The 22,790-nt window shown below is 43.6% G+C and overlaps 3 protein-coding genes across 3 annotated transcripts; 1 reads left to right on the top strand and 2 right to left on the bottom strand.

Annotated features, from left to right (window-relative positions):
• The first annotated feature begins 149 nt into the window (after positions 1 to 149).
• Positions 150 to 2,757, top strand: LOC106119085 (GSK3-beta interaction protein). The gene is given in 2 exon segments (NM_001312487.1): positions 150 to 328; positions 1,844 to 2,757. A coding segment is annotated over 1 exon segment (348 nt). The 5' UTR covers positions 150 to 328; positions 1,844 to 1,847; the 3' UTR covers positions 2,196 to 2,757.
• On the bottom strand, positions 407 to 20,404 carry LOC106119084 (dynein heavy chain 3, axonemal). Its single transcript, XM_013313945.1, has 65 exons — positions 20,346 to 20,404; positions 20,005 to 20,241; positions 19,809 to 19,896; positions 19,531 to 19,738; positions 19,158 to 19,372; positions 18,766 to 18,956; positions 18,408 to 18,592; positions 18,064 to 18,326; positions 17,830 to 17,987; positions 17,466 to 17,658; positions 17,141 to 17,367; positions 16,869 to 17,046; positions 16,424 to 16,686; positions 16,097 to 16,298; positions 15,811 to 15,981; positions 15,589 to 15,736; positions 15,286 to 15,484; positions 14,856 to 15,024; positions 14,582 to 14,775; positions 14,352 to 14,480; positions 14,043 to 14,244; positions 13,758 to 13,910; positions 13,460 to 13,683; positions 13,225 to 13,393; positions 12,989 to 13,094; positions 12,729 to 12,898; positions 12,541 to 12,655; positions 12,239 to 12,453; positions 11,884 to 12,090; positions 11,743 to 11,814; positions 11,509 to 11,652; positions 11,241 to 11,426; positions 10,912 to 11,138; positions 10,645 to 10,825; positions 10,422 to 10,569; positions 10,257 to 10,345; positions 10,019 to 10,132; positions 9,763 to 9,888; positions 9,508 to 9,668; positions 9,252 to 9,395; positions 8,941 to 9,060; positions 8,653 to 8,818; positions 8,232 to 8,484; positions 8,018 to 8,144; positions 7,827 to 7,938; positions 7,626 to 7,739; positions 7,371 to 7,548; positions 7,172 to 7,276; positions 6,931 to 7,092; positions 6,627 to 6,813; positions 6,414 to 6,534; positions 6,180 to 6,347; positions 5,871 to 6,106; positions 5,596 to 5,779; positions 5,257 to 5,393; positions 5,023 to 5,160; positions 4,701 to 4,938; positions 4,406 to 4,613; positions 4,084 to 4,334; positions 3,829 to 3,986; positions 3,546 to 3,705; positions 3,283 to 3,474; positions 2,953 to 3,161; positions 1,250 to 1,460; positions 407 to 796 (listed from the first exon to the last, which is right to left on the bottom strand). The coding sequence occupies exons 2-65, from the start codon at positions 20,229 to 20,231 to the stop codon at positions 500 to 502; spliced, it is 11,193 nt and encodes a 3,730-aa protein (XP_013169399.1). The 5' UTR covers positions 20,232 to 20,241; positions 20,346 to 20,404; the 3' UTR covers positions 407 to 499.
• On the bottom strand, positions 20,342 to 22,505 carry LOC106118793 (dynein heavy chain 3, axonemal-like). Its single transcript, XM_013313539.1, has 9 exons — positions 22,445 to 22,505; positions 22,044 to 22,234; positions 21,845 to 21,958; positions 21,495 to 21,692; positions 21,233 to 21,374; positions 21,001 to 21,139; positions 20,733 to 20,908; positions 20,509 to 20,644; positions 20,342 to 20,413 (listed from the first exon to the last, which is right to left on the bottom strand). The coding sequence occupies exons 2-9, from the start codon at positions 22,228 to 22,230 to the stop codon at positions 20,342 to 20,344; spliced, it is 1,164 nt and encodes a 387-aa protein (XP_013168993.1). The 5' UTR covers positions 22,231 to 22,234; positions 22,445 to 22,505.
• Between the last annotated feature and the right edge of the window lie 285 nt (positions 22,506 to 22,790).

Genomic DNA, 22,790 nt, shown 5'->3' with positions numbered 1-22,790 from the left:
AAATCATAGAAATTCAAGTTCGTTTAAGTTGAACCGAAGTTTTATAAAACTTTTTTCATGTGGCTTGTGATGATTGTTGCTTTTAACATATTTTCACTAAAAAAGTTTATTTCGATTCGAAAAGTTTTGACATTGACATGACAGACATGGCGTTTTGTGCAAATTTATTGTTTATTTCAATGTGAAATTATTTTTGTAAGTGTAAATAAAAAGAGATCTGCATTTATTATTATTAATTTCCAATTGCATTCGTATTTCCTTTACTTCTCATGGTATTTAAATTAATTTCTTAAAATCATTTAGCACAGAATTTCTACTTCTTCTTGTGGTAAGTAATTTATTAAAATGTTTAATTCATGCATACTTATTCTTTGAATAGAATAAGAAAAGAAAAAAATTGTATTAAAAATAGCTTTATTTGAAAACCATTAACAGTATTTCATATTGTAAATACATCATTAAAATTAACTTAAGAAAAAATCATAAATATGTCATACATTTAATCATCAAGCTGTGTTAAACTCGCTACACCTCTGTTGATCCAATGCTTCTCTGGTATATCTGTACGCAAGGTGATGTACATGACAAAGTTACTGGAGTGTCCCGTGGTGGCCAGGACACCTCTTCTTTCACTTGTTTTGTAGATAGGACAGAAGTAACTCGGCGGTGGGTTAAATTTTTCTATGAGAGCCGGTTGGAACCAGATTATTGGTATGGTATCAAAGAGAATTTTTGGATAAGATTCATCCATTTGCATAGTTTCACGATTCCATCTAGCGCCTTCCAAGAACAATCCCTGTACACATGAAACACTTAGATGGAAATTTTAATTCTTTTGTGAAAGTATTATGTTACTACACCAACCTCTATACATGGATAAGCTATACGCCATGGTATTTTGTGCCTATTTTGATTAATTATCAAGAACTTCAAGAGGAGCGTTCAATTTGGAATAGAGCAACAGCTTTTGTTTCCAAACAATGAACTATCCAATTATAGAAATCACTGTCTTACTGTAATTTTGCTTATACTATTGGTAAAAGTAAAACAGATTATATCAAACTTTGTGTAACACCATGCAACTCACCCAAACATATACACTATGTTCATGACCCTGATTATCCATTTGTTTCCTTTGCTGCATGTATATAGACATGATATTGTGTAATATGTAGTACATAAACATAACATATTGGCAAATAAAAAACTAATCATTTCCCATAGAAAAACTAAGTAAATATGAACCTACCTTGCAATAAACTCCGAAAGTAGGTTCTTGTTCACATTCAGCCTCCATGCTGGTGATGGTGAACTCAAAATGCACATTGTCTATGGGTATGCGGTTGTGTCGCGAGTAGTTCTGCAGCACGCCCGTCAGGAATGATTGCGTGAAGTAGAACCCTGATATCCAGAACACTGACGGTGGACCCTCGTCTATCCAATCCTGGAGGAACTTTAACCTAACAAACAAATATTCATAGATTACTGATTACTTTAATACTTTACAAGGTGAAAGTATTGAAAGAAACAAGATTTTTCTACCAAATTGTCGAAGATATGGCAAATACTAATTTGCTATATTAGTGTTTTGTTACAATCCTTATTTTTCTAAGTACTTAAAATATCTATACTTTTTATGTTACTACTATTACAAATGCAAATTTTAAGATGGTTGTATGGATAGATAGATGGATGTTTGAAGGTATCTCCAGAATGGGTCAATTGATTGTCTGGAAAAGCACATAGGCTGCTTAGTTTATTAAATTCAGACGGAGTCGCGGGCGACAGTTAGTACTCCACACATTTAATGTATATTAATTTAATTTAAATTTTTCTTTTACAGAACAATGACTGAGCAAGTATTAGACAAAGAAACATGGCCATTAGAAGCAGAAGCTGCATTGAATGATGTACGGAAACATGTCAAAGAAGCAATAGTCGAGCCAGACTTGAGGAGTACTAATCAAAAGATATACCTTAAAATAACCACCCATGAAGATGAAGTGTACACAGTGGAAATGTCAGCATCAGGATTTAGTGTTGTTGAGGGCCACAATAAAAGATTTATTACTTCGGAAAGGAAATATGAAACTCTTTATGCTCTATTAGATAATATTAGTCAAAAATATAGAGAATCCTTTGGCGAGGAATTAACATTGAAATTAAGAGACTTGGAGAGAAAAAGACAGGGATGAATCTTTGTAAATATTTAACATCCAAATTACAAGTTTATTTGCCATAATATTGTTCAATTTCAGGATTATTAAATGTTTAGATTTTAAAATGCATTGAGTTCTTTGGAATTGTATTTTTAACTATAGTATTATTGTTGACTTTATATATGTATTTGTGTATATTATATATGTTATGTACTTTATATATTTAAAATGAAAAGAAAATTTGTAAGATTTGTAAATTGCTCAACAACTTTAATTAGAAATCAATAGTTTTAAATCGAAAGTTTTTTTTTAATAATGTGATTAATAATATTTATACTCAAAACATCAGCATTTATAAGCAATTTCTGTGTAATGTCAATGTTGCCTCGACATATAATTTCAGTAATTGTAAAATAAGTGTCATTTTAAATCACTTGTTTCTGTTAAACAACATTTAGTACAAACTTTGCATTTAATTATAATTTCTCTCTAATTTTGTTTAATATATTGTGTCATATTTTGAAACTGTAAGTTGTATATCGTAAAAATTAAAAGTGCTCTTAGAAAATATTGGCCAGTGGACTTTAAATATCAGTATTGATATGTAAGATAATAGTTGGAATAAAATTATATTTTACTTAATATTTGATTTTTTCATTTAAAATGTATTTTTTAATTCTTCCATTTTTATACCGAGAATTCCAGATGTGTTTATGGCAAAGGTAAGAAAAATGTACAGCCATGTGGATTATTTTTTAAATGAACGGCTTATTTTATATCAAAGCATAAGAACCTTGCAAGGAAATCCGTCATGTAAGATCCAAGCGGCTTCATAGACGGGTAGGACTTAGACATCCAGGCGGGCGGCACGATGCCCTTGAGGAAGGAGTCCGCGCACTGCTCCAGCTCGGCGCTCATGATGGCCAGCCCCTGCGCCGCCTGGTTCACGCCGTGCAGAGTGCGCGCCACGACCGCCAGCAGACGGTTGTAGCGGATCAACTCCTAAGAAGTTTGCTTTTAATTTACAGACAAAAACGACAACTTTTTGGTCTAGAAAGTTGTATAAACTAAATGTTCTCTGAGTAACCTTAAATGTTGTAAACTAGTACTAACTAACTAGTACCTGCTTGAGCACAGTGTTCATGCTGTTGTAATACTGCACTGGGTAGGCAATGGAGACAGCTAGGATGTCGTAGGGCGACGGCAGGCGCGACAGTAATTCGCGCGTCAGCTCCGCCGCACCCAGCCCCTCGCCGCCCTGCTGTCCCGCGCCCGCCATGATCGACGTTTGTGTCAGCAGACATCCGAATAGCAGCTGCAAATACGATGCAAATTGTTATAATGCAACCATAAGCGTGTCGTTAATGTCTGACTGTTGATTCTCACCGCAGCGGTCTCCTTGTTGTCTTTGGTTATGTCGGCGTTCTCGTGCAGACCGAACACTTCGGGCTGTGCGATCATCGGCAGAGCCTTGATATGCTCCAGCACCGAGTTGTAGTCCATCTTTGGCGGGATGCGGTAGTTGCCGCTCGGAGAGAACGAATAGCTACACGCATAATATAAATCAGTTAACCGAGCCTTTACTATCAACTCCCCTTAGTGTATCCAGATAGGTCCAAAGACTTATGCAATTTATAAACTTTGCCGTAGTTTTCTATGTATCACTCACTCGGGGTCAGTGGTAACCTCCTCGTTGTAGAAGATGGAGAGCAGCGAGAGTATGAGGCGGCGGTCCTTGTCGTCGGTGACGCGACCGCCATAGTTGCACTCGCCCGCCAGGTAGTTTAGCGCATCGAACGGCGTCTCAGCGTACTCCGACAGGAACATCTATAGGAACGCATACGTAGGAAATGTGTTGTGTTCACCAGGGAGGCCCTACCACGACATTCCTTTATTAATGATTCTACCGACTATATGGTCTAACCTGCAGCTGCATGACGCAAATCCTGAGGTCACTCTCGTTGAACTCGTAGGGTATATTCCAGCCGAGCGGGCCGAAGGCGCGGCGCTCCTGCACCAGCGCGTGGAAGAAGCAGAGCGCGAACAGCAGCCGGCGCCACTCCTCCGTGCGCGGGCAAGAGATGTAAAACTCCGGGTCGCTGATCGGGTCCGAGGTGTACGACCGGTACATGTTGTTCTTCAAACCTTTCGGTGCTTCATTCGTCATCTTGACACCTTCAAACAAATTTATTATGTCATTAGGCTTGAGAGGCATGTATTTTCTCCCTTCGTCAAAACCAACTAACCGTTTTGCAGGACGGTGACGGGGAACGCCTTGCTGGGGTACGAGGTGAGCCAGCACCTGAACTCCGGATGCGTGACCTGTGGTGTGATCACCTCCGCACAGATGCGCTCCAACTCGCCCATCCAGGACTCCATCACGTGGCAATTCTGCAGCACCACCCAGCCGCCGGTCAAGATGGCCTGGCTGATCATGTTCGCTGCTATCGGACCCTAGCATAACACATATTGCAGAGGTTATTTACAAGTCATCGATGAACGAAAGCGAAAAAATCAAAACGAGTAATTAAAAATCCTAACCTGACCCTGGCCCAGTGAAATGGTCTCGAAGCTGATGACCTTTTTCTCCATGGAGAACTTGACGAGGCCGGACATGGGGTCGGATCCGGGGGACAGGATGAAGATGAGCGGAGAGCAGCAGTTACTGTCATCGTAGGAGCGCTGAAGATCGAAGGGTGGCGGCTCGATGTAGTTGCGGCCCAGCGAGTCCGCCACGTACTGCTGCACCAACGGGATCAGCTTGTCCGGTCGGATACATCTGGGAACCATTACAATTTGGTCTAAAATTGTTATCGTACCACTTCGAAGTATTTTCTATGTACTGTGCACCCCCCAAACTTACCTGAAGATGATGAGCTTCGGGATGCCTTTGATATTGTGATACGGCGGCGGTAGTTCGTTGTCTTGCGGAGTCGACAGATCATAGAAATCCTTCCACGCCTTCACATTCGCTTTAAAGTTATCTCTAAATCCTTCTAACCTGTAATCAATATTTTAGCGTAAATATGCATCACTACAAACATTTTCGGTTTCATTAATTTTTAACCATTTTATTGCAACATAAAAAAATGTTTACCCGCTGAGATTACTGCTGCGTACGATTTCTGACCAGGCCTTTTCTGACAGCCAGCCAGGCGCCGGGTTCTCGTAGGGATTCTCCAGCGCCACGCCGCCCGTCAGTAGGAATGCGACCAATTCATCGTCTATCAAACCCTAAATAGGAAACAGTGTTTACCGTTAAGTCGGTCAGCCTGCCAAATGTACCTGTTCCCATTTTGTGATTTTTTTTCTATGGCCTTTGGATAAATAGACCCATCGGGCCACACAGAAACACCGATAAGAAAAAAGAACATTTGTTAAAGACAAAGAGTTTTTTACTCTAAAAAGTTTTTTCTATATTTAGTAAAAAAAACACCTTAGGTCTGAGCAGGCCGAGGGTGAGAACGAGAGAGAAGATGAGCTTGTCCTTTTCGAAGAGACTGCGGCAGACGTTCTCATATATGCTGCGCGTGAAGTAGTTGTTCAGGCCTTCGAGCCGCTCCGTCAGGTCGTCGCTCTTCGGCGAATTTATAATCGCCTGGTTGTATAAGTTTATGAACCTGCAAAATATACACATTCAATAGACATTAGTTCTTTTCTATAATATAATCAAAAAATCAGTGACATCTTCAGGATTTATTTTGAACTCACCAATTAAGCGAGTACTGGTACATGGGATCAATGTTAGCAAGGTCTGAGATGCAGAAGAAGAGGACAGAGCTGTGCTTGGAGACGGGCACGTACAGTAGACGTGCCTCGTCTATCTCCTTTTCCGTCACAGCAGCCGCCGCCTGTTTCGCCTCGATCTCTATCGACAAGACCTTAGACGAAGACAGGATCTGATTCGCTGATTCATCTTCTAGAATGTTACCGGCCGATGACAGCACCTGTAATGTTACATCATAGTTAACTTAAAAATTATTTGTCGCTGTAATTTGATATAAAAAGTAATTATTTTACCTCAAGTATTTGATCTTCTATTTCTTTAAGAGTCCTCTTGTTGTTGGCGCCCTCCACTATGAGCTGGTTCTTCTTCAGCTCAAGCTCGGGTCGATCCTGCGCTACCACTATGCCGAGTAGCTGGTCCTCTAGCCCTTGCGGTGTTATCATGAAGTTCAACACTGTCACCTGATGAGTTTATTTTTATATACTATTATTGTCGTCAAGAAACAAAAAATATTGTGTCCCACTCACTTTAACAGCAATCTCTGGTAAATAATGGGGATTGCTGAGCCTTGTTGTGATGTAAAAGCGAAAATCATAGTTGTACTCCAAGACGTTGTCTGCAAACTTCAAACAGTCAACGCCACCCGACCTGATGATAAAAATAGATGAGGTGTAGGAACTGTATGCAGAACAGGCAAGCGTTTTCCAAAAGAAAGCTTAGTGCTACATTCCAGCGCACACCTGTAAATGTTCCGGAGCAACACAGGCTCGAGCACTGCGTCCAGCTGCTCGCGAATGTTCTCCAGCAGCACGGGCATTCCCAGCTGGATGGCATTCTCCAACACGCGGGTGTAGTTAGAGTCTGTCAGCTTTATCACCTTCAGGTGGTTCTCACGCTCCATGTTCTTCACCCATTTGTTCGCTTGTTCTTGGTTCATGCACATTGTTTTTGTACAAAAAATATCGCAGTCTCTTTAGATATGTATATGTTCTTAGAAATTCTATCTACTTTGCGATCTTTAACTAGTTCTTAATAAAAATGTACCTTGAGGATCGATCATAAGCGCCCAACGGCGCGACTTCTCCACGATGATACCATTCTCAATGGAGAAGGCGTCCACAGGCAGGCCCGCGATGTTCCACGCACGTATCACCACCGGCTCGCCCAACGTTGTGATCAAAGAGAATGTATCCGAACACGGGATTTCTACGAATTACACATAAATAAAAAATAAAATGAGAAATAAGGAATAATTACGCGTGAAATAACCTCAAAGAATATTTACCAAGCGCTTTAGCCCTGTTATTCCAGACATGTATAACTTCTCGTCTGTAATTCACAGTATATGGACCCAGATAAGCGATAAAACCCGCCGAGAGAAGAACGTCACCTAGGAATATATTAAAAATATAAGCAATGAGGACGATTATGTTTGCTATTTTAACAAATAAATTAATTCTTCTATGACTTCTGGTATTTCTTACCAATAATGTTGCCCAACAACTCCTGCAGCTGTTGCGCGAGCAGGGTCCAGCGCGCTTTCTCACCGCCCAGTCCGCCAATCAGCTGCTCGGCGCGCGACAGCTTCGTGGAGCACAGGTCTATCTCATCCTCTAGACCTTTCTTCTTGCGGGTCATCTCTGCAAACTCGTCATTCAATGCCTATCACAAAATAAACCAAGTTGTTATAGCCATTCGAAAGGGCCACACAGACGAGTACACTGTGTGAAGTATATAACCTGAAGTTTGTCGAGCACGGCTTGCAGTTGGGCGCGCTTCATGTTGAGCGTGTTCATCTGCACCTGTAGCTCGGCCTCAGCCTCCGCCAGGGCTGCCTTCTTCGGCGCTACCACCTGTAACGAAAAGTTAAAGGTCATTCAACGTCCCGCGATGAGTGCAGTTATGAACGGACGGATCGATTAATGAAAATGTAAGCAGACCTTGATGACCCTGTCATAGACGTCCATGGCGCGTACCCAGCGACATAGACCCTCGCAGGCCGACGATACCTTGGCAATCACCACCGGATCGAACTCGCGATCCGGAATATACCTAAAACACGTAAGCGCTTACATCGTCACCGCAAACAATATATGTCTGAAAAATAACAAACTATTTTCATGCTGCCTACTTGTCACGGATCTTCTTCATAATGGCTGTTGGTATGTTATCTTTGTCGTAATTTTTCAAGCTTTCCAAAAATTTCATATCACCGAGCATCTTTTGCGAAGGTCCCCAATAATCTTCGTATGGTTTACCTACAAAAAAATATTATATTCAAGACAGTAAATAAAATAATTACAAATCAAATATTACCACCGAAAAGATTTCCATTATTAAATTACCGTTGGGGTCCATCTTTCTATCACCCTTGATCCCCTTCATGACGCAGACCGCCTCCATGACGAGCTTGACACCCGCGGGCGGGTTCTTCATAGCCTTGACTAGCGTGATGTCGGCGGGCTTGAGCGTGTTGAGCGCGGAGAGCGCGGCTTCGAGCGCGGGCACGGCCTCAGCCAGGTCCGACTCGCAGTCGTCCTTAATAGCCTGCGCCGCCGCCGCCGCTTCGTTGGCCAAAGCCTCGTCCGCCCCCACTATCTGTGTATCAACATAAACTTATAAAACTATACATTTAACACGATTCTTTACTTCAACTCCAGTGACTGGATTAATATGACAAGTGACTTAAAAATGATGTATTTGTGTCCAAATGTTCCAACTATTTAATTTCAGTCCAGCTGACAATCTTGCTTCAAAATACTCGACCTCTTTCTGCTTCTCGACGAGCACTGTATCCTGCTCGATCTTGATCATGAGCTTCTCTGTGCGGTCCGAGGTGTCGACGAGCTGCGGTTGCAGATCGATTAGCTGCTGCTGCATCACCGCTACCTGTCCCGCCGCAAACTCTAGCTGCTCCAGACCCGTCTCGTATCTGCACACCACAAATTCTACATCTTACACAGTTGCCTAAAACAACACTGTAGCTTTGTCAGAGTTTGTGCCTCTTTCTTATCAGTTGGACTTGTTGTAAGTTTTATATCACATACGATATACCTGTTTCTAGACATGGTTATCTGGTCCACCTTTAATGTGTACAAGCTCTGGAACGCTTTAATCAGCTCCAAATAGCTTGTCGGCGTCACGTACACCTTCCTTCGTTGCTCTGTGTAGAACCTGCATGTTATTATTTAATGCTAATAATTAAATCGATAATTAAAATACAATATAGATAACCTCTCTCTTACATAGAGACCATCAGTCGTATTCAAATGACATGACTATCGAATGTGACGCCCCCACGCAATTTAAGAACTACTCTTACTTAATTACTTGGTTTTTTAACACTGCGTTATTTATGACAAAACCTGTCGCTAAGTTTGACGACGCTCATGTGGAAGAGCTGACACATATCAACGCAGGTGACGCGCAGCTCCTCGCTCACGTCATCCATCTTGCTGATAAACATCGACGCCACGCGTTCCAACGCCTCCGCGGGCCACGCTGTGAACCTGTCAACACGGGACAAAATTATATCTTCCTTGCTTATTGCAAATCTTAGCTTACATGTTGTATTTGCTAATATTTGGAGCATGAAAAATGTATTTTTCCATAGGAAATTACCAGTCAATAGTACAACAGTTGATGAGCGAAGGAAACATCCTGAGGCGGTTCCTGAAAGAGTCGCCTATGGGGGACATCGCCAGCACTATTCGCAGGTTAGCCTTCACTCGCTCCACATAGAAACCGAACATGGCCAGTGGAGTCGTTTCTATTTTCTTGCCCTGGAAAAGTTACGTTCGTATACATAGATGTAGATTTTAACTGTAAAAATGACTGCATTGTAATTAAAATGTAGATAGAATTAAGTTCACTCACAGACTCCCTGACGGCGGCCTGCATTTTGTCGAGAATCTCGACCTTCTCGTCCATACCGTAGAGGTTAGGGATGTCGCCTGTGTTCAGCAGCATGTTGATATCTTCCACCATGCCCTCGTATATGATCTGCCCAACAATGCAATGCACTGCTAATCAAGAACCGAAACATAAAAGAATCTTCGTCCTATTCCCTATTACTGATTTTGTGGGTAGACCGGTATTTCTTATATCCGTCTACTAAGATATGAAGACTTGCCTGGTTGTCAGCAAAGAGGAAGGCTATGGGCTTTCCGAGGATGCCGGCCTTCATCAGCAACTTGCGGATGTCGTCGCGCCACTCCGACTGCCCGTACACGCGCGAGATCTCGATCTGAACACATTACTTATTGAGTGCTTGTTAAGGAGTAATTACTGCAGGACTGCATAAATTTAAATCCGTTTACTCATATATCATGTCGAACTTTAACTATGTATATTTGTATGAAAACACATACCTGAACCACGTTCATTTCTAAAATACTGGCGGCCAGTTTGACCGCACTGCTGCGGCCACTGCCGCCCACACCCACCAACAGCAGATTGCCTTCACATAATTCAAATTTAGTATACATCCAGCAAAGAATCCAGCTGCATAGGTCTCGTAACTGTCATGTTCCTACCGTTGTCCTGCAGCAACACTCTCGTACACCTAGAGATGTGCTCTAGCGCGTAGCGAAACATCACCAGCGCCATGGGCGACGATGATACCACGTTGTACTCATCCAAGTAATACTCCATCTTTACCGCCATGTCTTCCAGATCTAATACCTGGAGTGGCAACTTTATTTATAACAATAACGATTAGATTAAAAATAGATTATAAGCTACGGTTAGCTCGTTAACCTGATCGTAGATCTTTGGATCGGCGTCAGGCTCCATGTAGTTGCCGAAGAAGACGTTGTTGACGTGTCTGTCTGCGAGCTTCTCGCCTTCGGGCACATAGCCCAGCTCCGTCAGCACCTGGTCCATGTGCACGCGGTAATTCGCATACACCGCTTTGTACACTATCTCGAACAGCCGTGACCTGAACCAACACGTTATAATTTACATCGATATTTCATATGTAGTTGTGAGTCATTTGATACAGTTTCTATCTGTGTATTAAGCGACCTGTCCGTGTCGTCAGTGAGGCGGTCGTAGAAGACGCGGTAGGTCTCGTGTATCCAGAGCAGCACGAGTTTGGGCAGCTCCTTGAGGTGTGAGGAGGGCACAAGCAGCACGCCACGGATGACGCGCGCGAAATCTCGCAGGTTGAACAGGTAGTGACACTTGCTGGGCGTCGGCAGGAACTGCAGCGTCACCGCCTTGTACACCTCCATCGTCGCCGCCACCACCGCCTGGAATGGTACCACATCACCAACATAATACAGCATAAGGCTTCGATGTAATCTAAAATTTATTTAATCAAAGAAGGATTCTATAATTAACCAGCAACCAACCTTACTCTGCCTTTGTAACGTTTCAGTGAACCCTTTGCCGAAGTGCCAGTCCATGATGGTACAGAAGATCTTGTTTAGTGTATTGTCCTCGAAGGAGTCCAAGGTGACGAGCAACATGTGGCGCGTCAAACGTGACGAGATCAGGTTGGACCCACCGCCCGGAGGCAGCATCGCCGATACGAATAGCTAAAATGAGATATTTTTACTTGACGGATTGGGCATGGCACCTGTGACCACAAGTTCCGCGATCAACACACATAATACTGACCACATCGACGACCTCTTGGCGCGCCTTCTCCTTGAGGTCGTACCAGTGGCCATGGTCGATCCACTGGCGCAGCAGCTCTAATGGCGGTTGCGCGCCGTACTGTTCCTTCTGTGGCATGCTTAGGTCATCCACGAACAGAACGCACTAGAGACATTAAATTATATTACCTATTTCTAAAATCACACGCATGGCAAATGTCAGGCGCATCTGTTTGTTTGATGCACCCATTCTTACCTTTTTACCCATTGATGGGCCGAATACACCTTTACGCCGTCTATCCACTTTTGACATTATGATGTCTTGAGTCTAAAAATAATAGATCATGTTTAATATTAAGTTTGAATAAGTTATAAATAATTTAAGAAACAGAAATACCTGGTTAGCAGTGGTCCTGGCTGAAAAGTTAATGGTGTTGGTGATGTACTTGTGCCTCGGCAGAGAAAGGAGGAAATCGATGACGAGCGAGGACTTGCCCGTGCCGGTGGGACCCACCAGCAAAATTGGGATCTGGGACTTCACCATCTTAGACACGAAGTACCGCAGGTACGCGTTCTCATTTGTTAGGATTATAATTTCATTGACCTAATCAACAAAAAGTTTCACATTAAAGTAATTGAACTCCAATTTATATGACCATCTTTAATAAGAGAAAACAGTATTTGAATATTGCAAGTTGTTTTAATTTTTGAGCCTCGGTTTACGCGCATCACAGATAGGTCAAAATATTTACCTTAGCTGTGGCCGGTATGGCGACCTCCTTCTCCAGGTCGACCCAGGGTATCCAGGTGCCGTTATTGCGCTTGTCGTACACGTAGTCGAACACCGTGTCCTTGTCTTGGAATAGCTGGTTCTTAGTCAACTTGAATGACTTGGGTTTCGGATACGTTGCATTGTTCCCCTCCAGTAACTTTCGAAAGAATGCGTCGAAACGTTTCCGACTGTCACCTTTAGTGGATAGGATAGTATTTGTGCATTATGAACGCAGGAAATTCATAATGGAATTATGTGTTTGTAAGGTGTATAACCACTTACCATCGATAGTAGAGCTGAGTCCCCACAGAAGCGAGAAGACGAAGGTGCACTGCAGCCACATTGTGCTAAACTGAGTCTCTCCCTCCAGCAAGCACGTGAACAGCCTCGTGAACGACTGTTATGTAGTTAAAGTGTAAAGTTGAATGAATACAAATGTGACCTAAATTATTATATTTGTAGCAACTTACGTAAAACTGATGAATATCTCCAACTTTGACGAACTGGTGACAGCGCTGATTAAGGAACTCGAACATGGGTGGTACGAGCCAGTCGATTAGCTCCTGGATCAGCTCATACTGCTCCGGGATCAGCTTTTTGCTAAGGTGCGTGTTGTATGATGCCAAGAACGCGCGCCATCCTAGAAAACATCATCATCAGCTAATTCACTGTTGTGTGAAGCCTTCCCTCATTACGATCGCCTTTATGGAATAGACTCCTGCAAATTTACCGAGCTGTTCAGGCTCCATGTATATCATGCCGCAACGCGACACTGTGGCGGGGGAAGCGAACTCCAGGTCCGCTGCCTCGAAAATTAAGTTCATCTTGTTCGTCATCTGTAAAAGACGGTAACAAAATTACACCAACAACAACGGTACAAATTACAAGTACACCTGTATGAATAGGATACACTTTTTCATAGTTGCAATTCGGCTTGGGATTAATATTTTACTTAGTTTATTGCACCTGTATGATCTCTCCGCTCATAAGACAGAGCTTCTTGTTGTCATCAAGCACAGTGTTCATATTCTCAATCCATACTGCGTCCACGGGTCCATCGAACAGGATCCACTTGCGGTCGCGCGTTGCCGACATCGCGTACTCCCGGAATGCGATAGCTAGCACGCCATCCGACCTCAAATCGATAATTAAGTAAATAAACATTCAAGAGCAAGAACTATGACTAAGTTGAAAATAATACCATTCATGGGAGGCGGGATCGAAGCACCCGTACAACTGTCCCATGGTGATTGCCTTGGGATTGAGGATGCGATAGATGGCACCGAATTCCTTGTGCCTCGGTGGCGGCTTGAGTAGCTGCAGCGCTCGTAAGGCGTCTGCCAGTGATTGATACGCCTGCGTTTTACCTCCCATTGGTGGACCCACAGTCATGAACCCGTGACGGACCAGCATCATCTCGTAGATCTAAGTAAATCGTACAATAAATTTAAAAAAAAATCATCATTCAAAAAAGGACGTTAGATGTAGTGTAGACTGACCTGTATGATTTTCTCTAGGTACCAGTCCGTGGCCTGCAAGTTGCGGCGTTCTAACTCCTTTAATATACACTGAGTTAGCTCGACACGATCCGGCTGCGGGATCTCCACGCCAGGGAACAAGTCCGAGTAGATGCCCGTAAACAAAGGTACGTCCTATAAAAAATAACAATCTGAAAAACCCTACTCAGTTCACTATACCTTGTGCAATCGACGTACACTTATAACTTGAGTAGAGATTGAGTTCAATGTTTTATTCTAACATATGTGTAAGTGTTTGCGTGTGACCTGGGACAGGAACTTAGGCATGTTGACGTCGATGATGGCTCGCAGCACCAGTTGCGCCTCGTCTTTTTCGGGGTAATTCTTCTTGAGTGCGCCAGAGGCCAGCAGCACCGACTTGACGGCGCGCATGCCGTAGTCGTAGTGATTCTGCGACGACAGCTGTTCCGAGCACAGCTTGTACGCCTGTACTATCTTACGCGCAAGCCTACACAAATTACCAAGAAACTTTTAGAAGTTTGGCACTAATTTTCTGGATGACATAATAGATAAAAAAATAATTGTCTAGGCAACAAAAGTCTGAATTGTACTCACGGGCCGGCATTGACGAATCCATTAGAGTAGAGGGTAATCTCCCCGATCATAGCGTAGTCGGGCACCATCATGGCCACTGTCCTGAAGAGCACCTTTAGATTGTCGGGCAATTCCGTTCGACCGGCGTAACTGTAACACAATTCTAGTAAAAAATGTGGCTCTAAATGTGCTGAAGTGATTCATGTCGTTAAACTTAAGAATAGTGGAACAGTAAGAAGTAATATCTATACCCAGGGTTCATAGTAATGAAGACGGAGCATGTCGGGTTGAGGCTGATCTCGGTACCCTCAAAGACGAAGCGCTTCTCGCGGCGCAAGATGGCCAGCTGGATGGACAGGATCTGCTGCGCAACGACCGAGAGCACTTCCAATTCGATGCGGTTGAACTCGTCGAAGCATGCCCACGCGCCAGACTGTGCTAGACCCTGAAACACAATAGATCGATGAAGTTGTTTGGTACTAGGATAAGATAAGAATCATTTAAAAGCACAAAAATACCACTTACCTTAAAGAATTTGCCCAGTGCCTTATAATCGAGTCCGTCTGAACAGTTGAAAACGACACACTTCTTGGCCACAGCCTTGGCCAAGTCCTTGGTGGTCTCCGTCTTGCCTGTGCCGGCCGGGCCCTCGGGCGCACCGCCCAGGTTCAGCTTGAGAGCGCTCATTAGAGTTCTGAAAGACAACAACAACACTTTTTTTTTTTGCCACATCCTCAATTTATTTAATTTAACTTGTTTTTTTTTTTAGTTTTTCTTTTCCTTGTTTGTGGCAATAAATAAATATTCATTCATTCATTCAATTCAATATTCATTCACTGATTATGTGCATCTCAGTTGGGCCAACTTCATACCAACGTTCATAGATATCGATGTTATGTCTACGAAAGTGTTAATATATTAACAGTTTACTCAGTTGGCTACACTTTCTTTGTACCTGTAGCATCTGTCAGTGAGCGGCGTGGCGACGAGGCGTCCCGTGTTCCCGAGGTACTCAAAGCCGTACTCGACGTCGGTGGTTATCATGGAGCAGAGCAGCCGCTCGCCACGCCACGTGTAGCGCAGCTGCGAGATCCAGTTGAAGTCCGTTATGTCGGCCACCTTTTTCTGCACCATCTCCTCGAGGATAGATCTCCCTGACCAAGTTTGAGAACGCGATCATAATAATTAATGAGGAAATTACAATGTTTTGTAACAATCTTCACTTGAACAATCAACATTTTTTATTAATATGCAATACCGTGTACGTCGATAACAATTAGGGCCTCGACGGTAATGCGGTTTCCAGGGTCAAGATCACCTTGCACAAGGTACACCAGCCCGTTGATCTGGTTCGTGCAGCGTCGAATTAGATCAGGCAGGCTGGCCGTCTGGATCGCTTCTATAGCCTGCAAACGTACTAGATGTTACTTAGAACGTACTTAGTAATAAAGTGGTGCGAATAAGAAGTGTAAAGGGCGACCTCTGATGTGTACTGCACGCAGGATCCAGCCTGCACAATCTGGCCAGGCCAGCTGAGCACCCATTCCTCTCGCGGGCAGGTGCTGTACGCCGTGGTGGCCTCCGCGGCCACGTCCCGCAGACTGATGATCATCTGCTGTTCAAGTTGCTGCAGCCAGCGCTCCACCATGCCCTGCTCGTCGTACAATATGATTATTTCTGATTTTTGGAATCTAAGATAAAGATCAATACGTTGTCCCATTTTAATTATTCAAAGTACGCTCACATTGTTGCCCGATCACACTGACCTTAGCATCAGCCGGCTGTATGCTGGACGATAGCTTGACGACCTCTCCTTCAGCGGATGCCATGCCTACAATCTCGTCGGCGGCGTTAAAGTCCAGCGTGTAGATGCCCTCGAAGCACTTCTTGAGATGCGGCTGCACGCGCATTGGGTCCTTCGTCTCCGACAGGATCTCCAACAGCTCATCGTTGGATAAGAAGAAGAATCTGCAAGTTAAAAATGTAGTCAGAGCCTGATTCAAGAAAATATGACGACTGAATATACCACTACAAGATATGTAGCGGATTCTTATGTGGACATTATAACACAGAACTCTCTTAAAATTATTTACCTCGGGAAGAACAATCTCTTCTTCTCCAAGTAATCGTTGAGACCTCTCTGTATGTCATCCAGCAGCGCATTGTTGTGCCGCATCTTTTTCAGCAGGCCGGGGAAGTCTGTGGCCTGTAGCACCAGCGGCTCCTTGTGCGTGGCGATCATCACCACACGCCACTCCTTGTCCACATCGCGGAAGTTGCGCGCTTCCGTCGGCATCTGACGCATTATGTCTTCCGACGAGAAGATCGGCTCCAAATACATCCAAGTTGCTTGACACTAAAGCAGAAAAAAATTGTGGCCTTACAACATTGACACTACACTATATACATTCATAAATTTCAACACAAAGAAAGTATGAAAAATCAGATTTCAAACACGGTCAATGCATAAGTCGTTTTAAACTCAAAGCGGTATTTAAGATATGATCGTATTTTTCCAGACAACTAACTCTATAGTACCTGCAACCACTGGTCTAGTATATCCTGCATGCTGATGAGCTTCTCCTCCCAAGCCACCATATCTGTCTCGAAAGCCTTGACGTAGGGTGAGCCGCGCATAGTTTGCGACTTCAGGATATGGTCGTCGAGAAGCTGCTGGATATCATCCAGCCCTGTCAGGACGCCCACGCCTGTGTCTCTGGTATATTTGAACAAATATTTGTAGGTTATAAAAAGCAGAACAATGATGAACTATTTCATTAAAATTATTTGACTTGTACAACGATGGTTACCTGTACGGCACGACTTCGAACTTAACGCCGACCCACTCGTCCTTCATCTTGGCGAGGGCCTGCTCGAGCGAGTACTCCTTGGCAGCGACCTGCTCGATCTCCTCGAGCTGCGAGGCGAACACGTGCACGCCTTGCTCCACCATGTCGGCCAACGTAGTACCTGGCTCGTGCACCACCTCCGCGCCCACCAGCGAGCTGATGTGTGCCCAGTGTCGATCGCGCATACCCTACCCGAATACATATAGTCAATACTGGCTAATACTTGAAATGACAGTAAAAGTAAACATATTGAATATCAAATTTGTAAATTTCGTTGGGCACTCACTCTGTTGCAGATAGCGCAGAGCACAGGTAGCAGCACCTTGAACTTCTCTAGTTTGTTGCGCACCATGTCTGCGATGCGCTTGGCGCCAGGGAACTCGAATAGCTGCCGGCCCAGCTTGTACAGCAGCTTCCACCACGCTTCCACATCTGTTGCTATCTGCTCCGCGTCCAGCCCGTGGAACGGACCGTGGTACCTTTACATTATGCCCGTAAAAGTTATATTTCTATCTATCTTTGTTTAAACGTATAAGTAATTCGCTCAGATATTTTAATATCAAGCACTAGTTCATTCTTTGAAGCTTATTAGCAAAATCACTTTTAAAAATTCGTTCAGTTATTAAAAACATGAAATAAAATTTTCGTACCATTTCTCGTAGCCATCATAGAAGTCAAAGGAGGTGTGCCAGAGTTTGTGGAAGGGCTCGATTCCAGCCAGCATAGTCTGCAGGCTGTAGTACGCGGACACCTCCTGGTCTAGCAGCTGCTCCTCCGCGATAATGTCGTCCGCCTCGTGCTTGTCTTCCTGTTACGAACCACAAATGCTGGTAGTTAAGTAAGTGCCAGGTGACAGGTGACAGGTTATTTTCAATATATCTTACCATCAAATTGGAGAAGATCTCGTCCACTCTTCCTACGACTTCTCTTAAAAGATCCAGATTGAGGAGCGGCGGATCGAAACGTCTGAACAGTTCCAGTTCCTTCTCGTGCCTCTTCAGCTTCTCTTCGAAGATAGCCTTCTTGCTCTTCAATTTGTCTTCCGCCATGTTCTTCTTGGTGTTCAACGTCTTTAAAGTCAAGTCGATGGTCTCCTCCATGTCCAGCGGCCATAGGAAAACGCGCGTGTTAAGATTTATATCTTCGACTAAAAGAGATATTTGCACAATATAGAAGAGGTAATATGCGTACAAAATATCATTTTATCATTTTGCTACTTGATACTTACAGGAAAGGTGGGCGTGCTGCATGAGGAAGAGTACGTACTCCGCGGAGGTGCGCGACTTCTCGCGCAGATCGAAGAGCGCGCAGTCGCGGCAGTCGAGTACATAGCCTAGCAGCGCGACCAGCTGCGCCGTCGTCTCCGGACTCTCGGACGCGCGTGCCGCCATGCCCTCGTACACATCACAAATGCTGCAGATACGTATTGAATATTAGCCCGCAGCACTCGATGACTTAAGGTCATCCATACATAGGACAATCATAACTATGTAAGTATTGTTCTTTCCTTAAAAATATCAGTGTTGCTATTTACATAGAAGGTACCAACTAAATCTATACAAAAAACAAATTGTTAAATTCTTTACGCTCTATTCCACTTCCTGTTCTGCATGATGAAGTGATCGACGATATGCGTGCGAAGGCCGTCGACGATGGCCCAGAGCGTGTCGTTGACTGGCGCGCAGTCCAGCAGCACCATGTTGAGTGGGATATCGCGCCGCAGGAACAGGATCTCGTCGCGCAGTTCCTCATACATGTAGATTCGTGCAGAGAAGTCCTACGGTTGCAGACCAAAAAATACTACGTTACCATTAATAAATGTCGTTGATAATCACCCAAAACCAGATCACCCAAGGCCAATTTAGCATTTTTTTAGCAACTTTATATGCGAAATAAGATTTCGAAAGACATGAATTCCTTAATAAACTTTGTCATGACTATATCATGACGCAAATAATAAAAATGTATTAATCTTAACCTTCAAAAACGGCGGTGGTTCTTGACCAAAAAACAACATGAGGTCTTGATGAGCAGTGCCGTCTAGCAGATGGAAATATTCGGAGTAGCGCTTGACGAAGTTCAAAGGCCCGGGCCGGTTGATCTTGAAATATTTCACGGTCTGGTTGATGATATCCACCATGTACCGCTCGTCGGGGAACACGCTGTATAGATTCGGTCTTGGACGTGTCACATCTAAAAACATTAACAACTGTATGGATAAACTCATGACTTAACATTTTGCTTACATCTTTAACAATGACGACGGTTGCTAATTACTGCAGATTTTTGAGAAGCTGTATATTTAATAAAATTATATAAGGTCATTTTTAATTCATGTTAAACAAAGATACCAGGATACATAATAGAGTCAACACTAGGCAGGTTGCTGTTGACATTGATGATGGTGTGGAACCACTTGACGATGAGCACCCGCATCTGCTCGAGGCTCGGCTCGAAGGAGAGTTGCGTGCTGCCCGGCTGCGCAGTCACCTTGATACGCAGCAGCGAGTTCTTGATGAACGTATAATCTTTGTATTCCTCCCCAAAGTTGTTACCTTCCTAAAAGAAACAACTTCTCAATTTTTGTTTCTATCCTTTATATCCTTGATAAGAAATTCTTATAACTCACCCAATAGTACACAAAATATTCGGCAAAATGTTTCACGCTCCGCTCCACCAAATCACGAATTTGTCTCGACATTAAACTATGGATACATCTGTATAAAATATAACTTACGATCAATATACTTAATGATAAGCAATTATTCCTTTATTGGAAGCTCGTTGCAAACTAAATAATCGACGTTTCAATTTCTTTCTGTTACCCAAAAAACATTTCGACTTGGAATGTAGAAGCTTTCTTGTCTTTAGCGACATATATGGCCCAGTGTTGCCGCATTTTGACCATGATGTCGGCGACGTCAATGAGCCAGTTGTCGACCAGCTCGGCGCGCGTCGCCGCACACAGCTTCTGCAGCCGCTCCGTGAAGTCTGCTGGGTAGTGGGGAAATGGCCCATCCGCTTGCATCTTCTTCATATCACAGATGAACATATGTTGATACCTGGAAAAGCGAAAACAATCTTGTTGATTTCTTTAACAATAAAAAATTACCAGGAGGTCATAAGGCTTTGAGTGGGTTGGGATTTAACGTATTTAGTTTCTTACCTCTGCTGCCAAATTCGTCGCAGCTCCAACAGCACTGGGTTCCCGTGATAGTGGCGGTAAAACAGCGCCTGTAGAAGTAAAATATAATTTAAAAACTAGTCTATAATACAAAAGTATTAAAAAGTTAAAGAGAATAAGTTGTTCGTTTTTAGGGTTTAGTTACCTGTTTAGAGCGCACGGCGGCGGAGTGCCAGGGCATGGGGCCGTGCACGACGAGCGCGGGCCACAGCGAGGGCACATGCGCGATGCTTAGCCGGCCGCGCTCGCAAGGATCTTCCAAAACATATGTCAAGATGCATCTACAACATATCACGGCAGACTAGAATAGTATCAGCCTATAACATGTAGGCAGTAAAAAAGACGTTCATTATTATTGTGATAAATCACCTCTTCATAGCTTCAACAAAGGATTCCCGTATCTCTGCCTCGCTCTGGCGCACACAGGCCTGGTACGTAAGGATCATGAGGCGGCGCTTGATGGCTGCCGTCTGTTTGTCCACCTGCTGTTTTGCGCGCCGGTACAGCTGTACCGGGAAATCCGGTAGGTGTCTGTTCGTCAACGACTGTAAATACACGATGATGATAATAGTTCCAAATGTGGTATAAGTAAAAAAAGGCAAACGACTCTTGAATAATATTCCTGATGATGACTAACCGTAGTCATGTAGTACTGAATCCTCTCCAAATCATTAGGGTGAATGTATCTGTAATGCTCCGCCTCGGTGACCGTCAGAAGCTCCAACTTCTGGTCGTCAGGGTCCCGCGGCACTTCAAACGACAGCTTAGCTAGATGCCTGACAAGTTACACCTTCCGTGTACATTTAAAAAAAGAAGAAAAGAGAACTTTTGATATAGGCCATTTATTAAGATATTAGGTCATTTCATACTTCTTCAGCGCCTCCTTGGCCGCCTCCTCAGCGGCTAACTTCTCTTGTCGCTTCTTTTCTATTCTTTTCCTTTTTGCTTCTGCAGCTGCAGCCTTTCGTCGCTCATACGCTCCTGATACCAAATCTTCTAACAACACGAGCCCTGCAAGTGATAATTTTTCAGATTTATGTTGAATCTACAACTACAATAGAAGCTACAGTTTGCTTGGAATTTCAAATGAAATATAAGAACGCAGGACTCCGAGAGAAGTAAATACTTGACCTTTGGGCAGCTTCTTCTTGTCCTGTTCCTTCTTGATGGCGTCCAATCTCTCCTTCTCCCTTTCGGCCCATGGCTTGAGCGGCGGAAACTGCAGCTCGCCGTTGGGGCCGATGGGTCCGTAAAGCTGCGGCGGCGGCCGTCTCTTCGGCGGCATGTGCACCGTGCGCATCGTCTTCGTCGCCGGCGTGTAGCAATTGCCTAGGATAATTTAGTTCAAGATCAAGCTTTTGTGTTTTTATTTCTTTTTAGACATAATTGCTGGAAATTGCTTTTTATCAACAGTTGTAATATGGTCCATTAGACACTTATAAAAACAGTCTAAACGAGACTTAAATGTTTCTTGTTCGTACCTGTAGAATCTGAGGGCCTGGCATGATCAAAGCTATCCCTGTAGGGCACTCCGCGTGTCCAGGACTTACGCAGCATGAGCGGCGGAAACTCGCTGCATCCGCCTTCGCTTTCTCCTGTTACAACACGTTGACGTGACGTTATGTATTACTACGTTTATTTAGATCTCACACTAATGTTGTGTAGTGTTACATGATATACCTTCAGGATAATAACTGGTGTTGGCTCTGAGCAGAGTGCTGTCCCTATGCAGCTCGTGCGGCAGGCCGGCGCGCGCCAGTCGGGGCGGCACGGGGTGCCTCCGCGGCGCCGGCACGAAGCGCGACTGTCCGCGACTGCTGCTGCTAGACGCCTTCCCGAGTTGGCGCTTTCTATCGCCACTAGCCATTACGCTAGGGCATTATAGAGAGAATGGAACGATGGTATACAAGTACTGTGTTATTTTAAATACATGTTGTTTTCACTACGGTACAGTATGTACACTTCGCTATATCTGTATCAACGGTCGTATTAGAATGAATTCCCTTTTCATTAAAGATTTAATTTTATTAAAATATCTATTGTTAGAGAAGGCATTGTATTACGAAATAAAATATACTTACCACAAGTAAAATAAGAAAGGTGGCAGCTAAAAATATATCCACATATTATACCTCAGAAGTGTTTTTACGATATGTCAACAATGACACAAACGATCCATCGCCTTGGCAACCGTTGGCAGGAATTTGATTGATGCAAAAATAAAAACAAGCTTCTATAAAGCCCTTTATACACTAGGCTAGGCGAATCTCAGATACTATTATCGAGAGTATCGCGTAGCGCGCGATCCTTATATAATATTAAAACGTCAACGCGCGTCGTCTATTCATTCAGAACAAGGTTAGCGACGAAATAACTGTCACGAATTTACAATAATTTGTTTAATATGTATAGAACTTGCTCCGCCAT

The sequence above is a fragment of the Papilio xuthus genome, unplaced genomic scaffold (genome assembly GCF_000836235.2).
Source record: "Papilio xuthus unplaced genomic scaffold, Pxut_1.1 DF827542.1, whole genome shotgun sequence".
In the NCBI taxonomy this organism is placed as follows: Eukaryota; Metazoa; Arthropoda; class Insecta; order Lepidoptera; family Papilionidae; genus Papilio; species Papilio xuthus.
The sequence above is the reverse complement of the archived record's forward strand: the minus strand, read 5'-3'. Positions and strand labels throughout refer to the sequence as shown.

Bases quoted from the DNA above. Each gene is read 5' to 3' on its own strand.
- LOC106118793 (XM_013313539.1), bottom strand. From the start codon at position 22,230: ATGGCTAGTGGCGATAGAAAGCGCCAACTCGGGAAGGCGTCTAGCAGC. The intron at 21,959-22,043 runs GTATATCATGTA...GTGTTGTAACAG, and splicing joins CACCAGTTATTATCCTGAAG to GAGAAAGCGAAGGCGGATGC. The intron at 20,645-20,732 runs GTGATTTATCAC...GATATGTTGTAG, and splicing joins TTTGTTGAAGCTATGAAGAG to ATGCATCTTGACATATGTTT.
- LOC106119084 (XM_013313945.1), bottom strand. From the start codon at position 20,231: ATGTTCATCTGTGATATGAAGAAGATGCAAGCGGATGGGCCATTTCCC. The intron at 19,739-19,808 runs GTGAGTTATAAG...TGTTTCTTTTAG, and splicing joins AATATTTTGTGTACTATTGG to GAAGGTAACAACTTTGGGGA. The intron at 3,987-4,083 runs GTTAGACCATAT...GCGTTCCTATAG, and splicing joins TTTGCGTCATGCAGCTGCAG to ATGTTCCTGTCGGAGTACGC.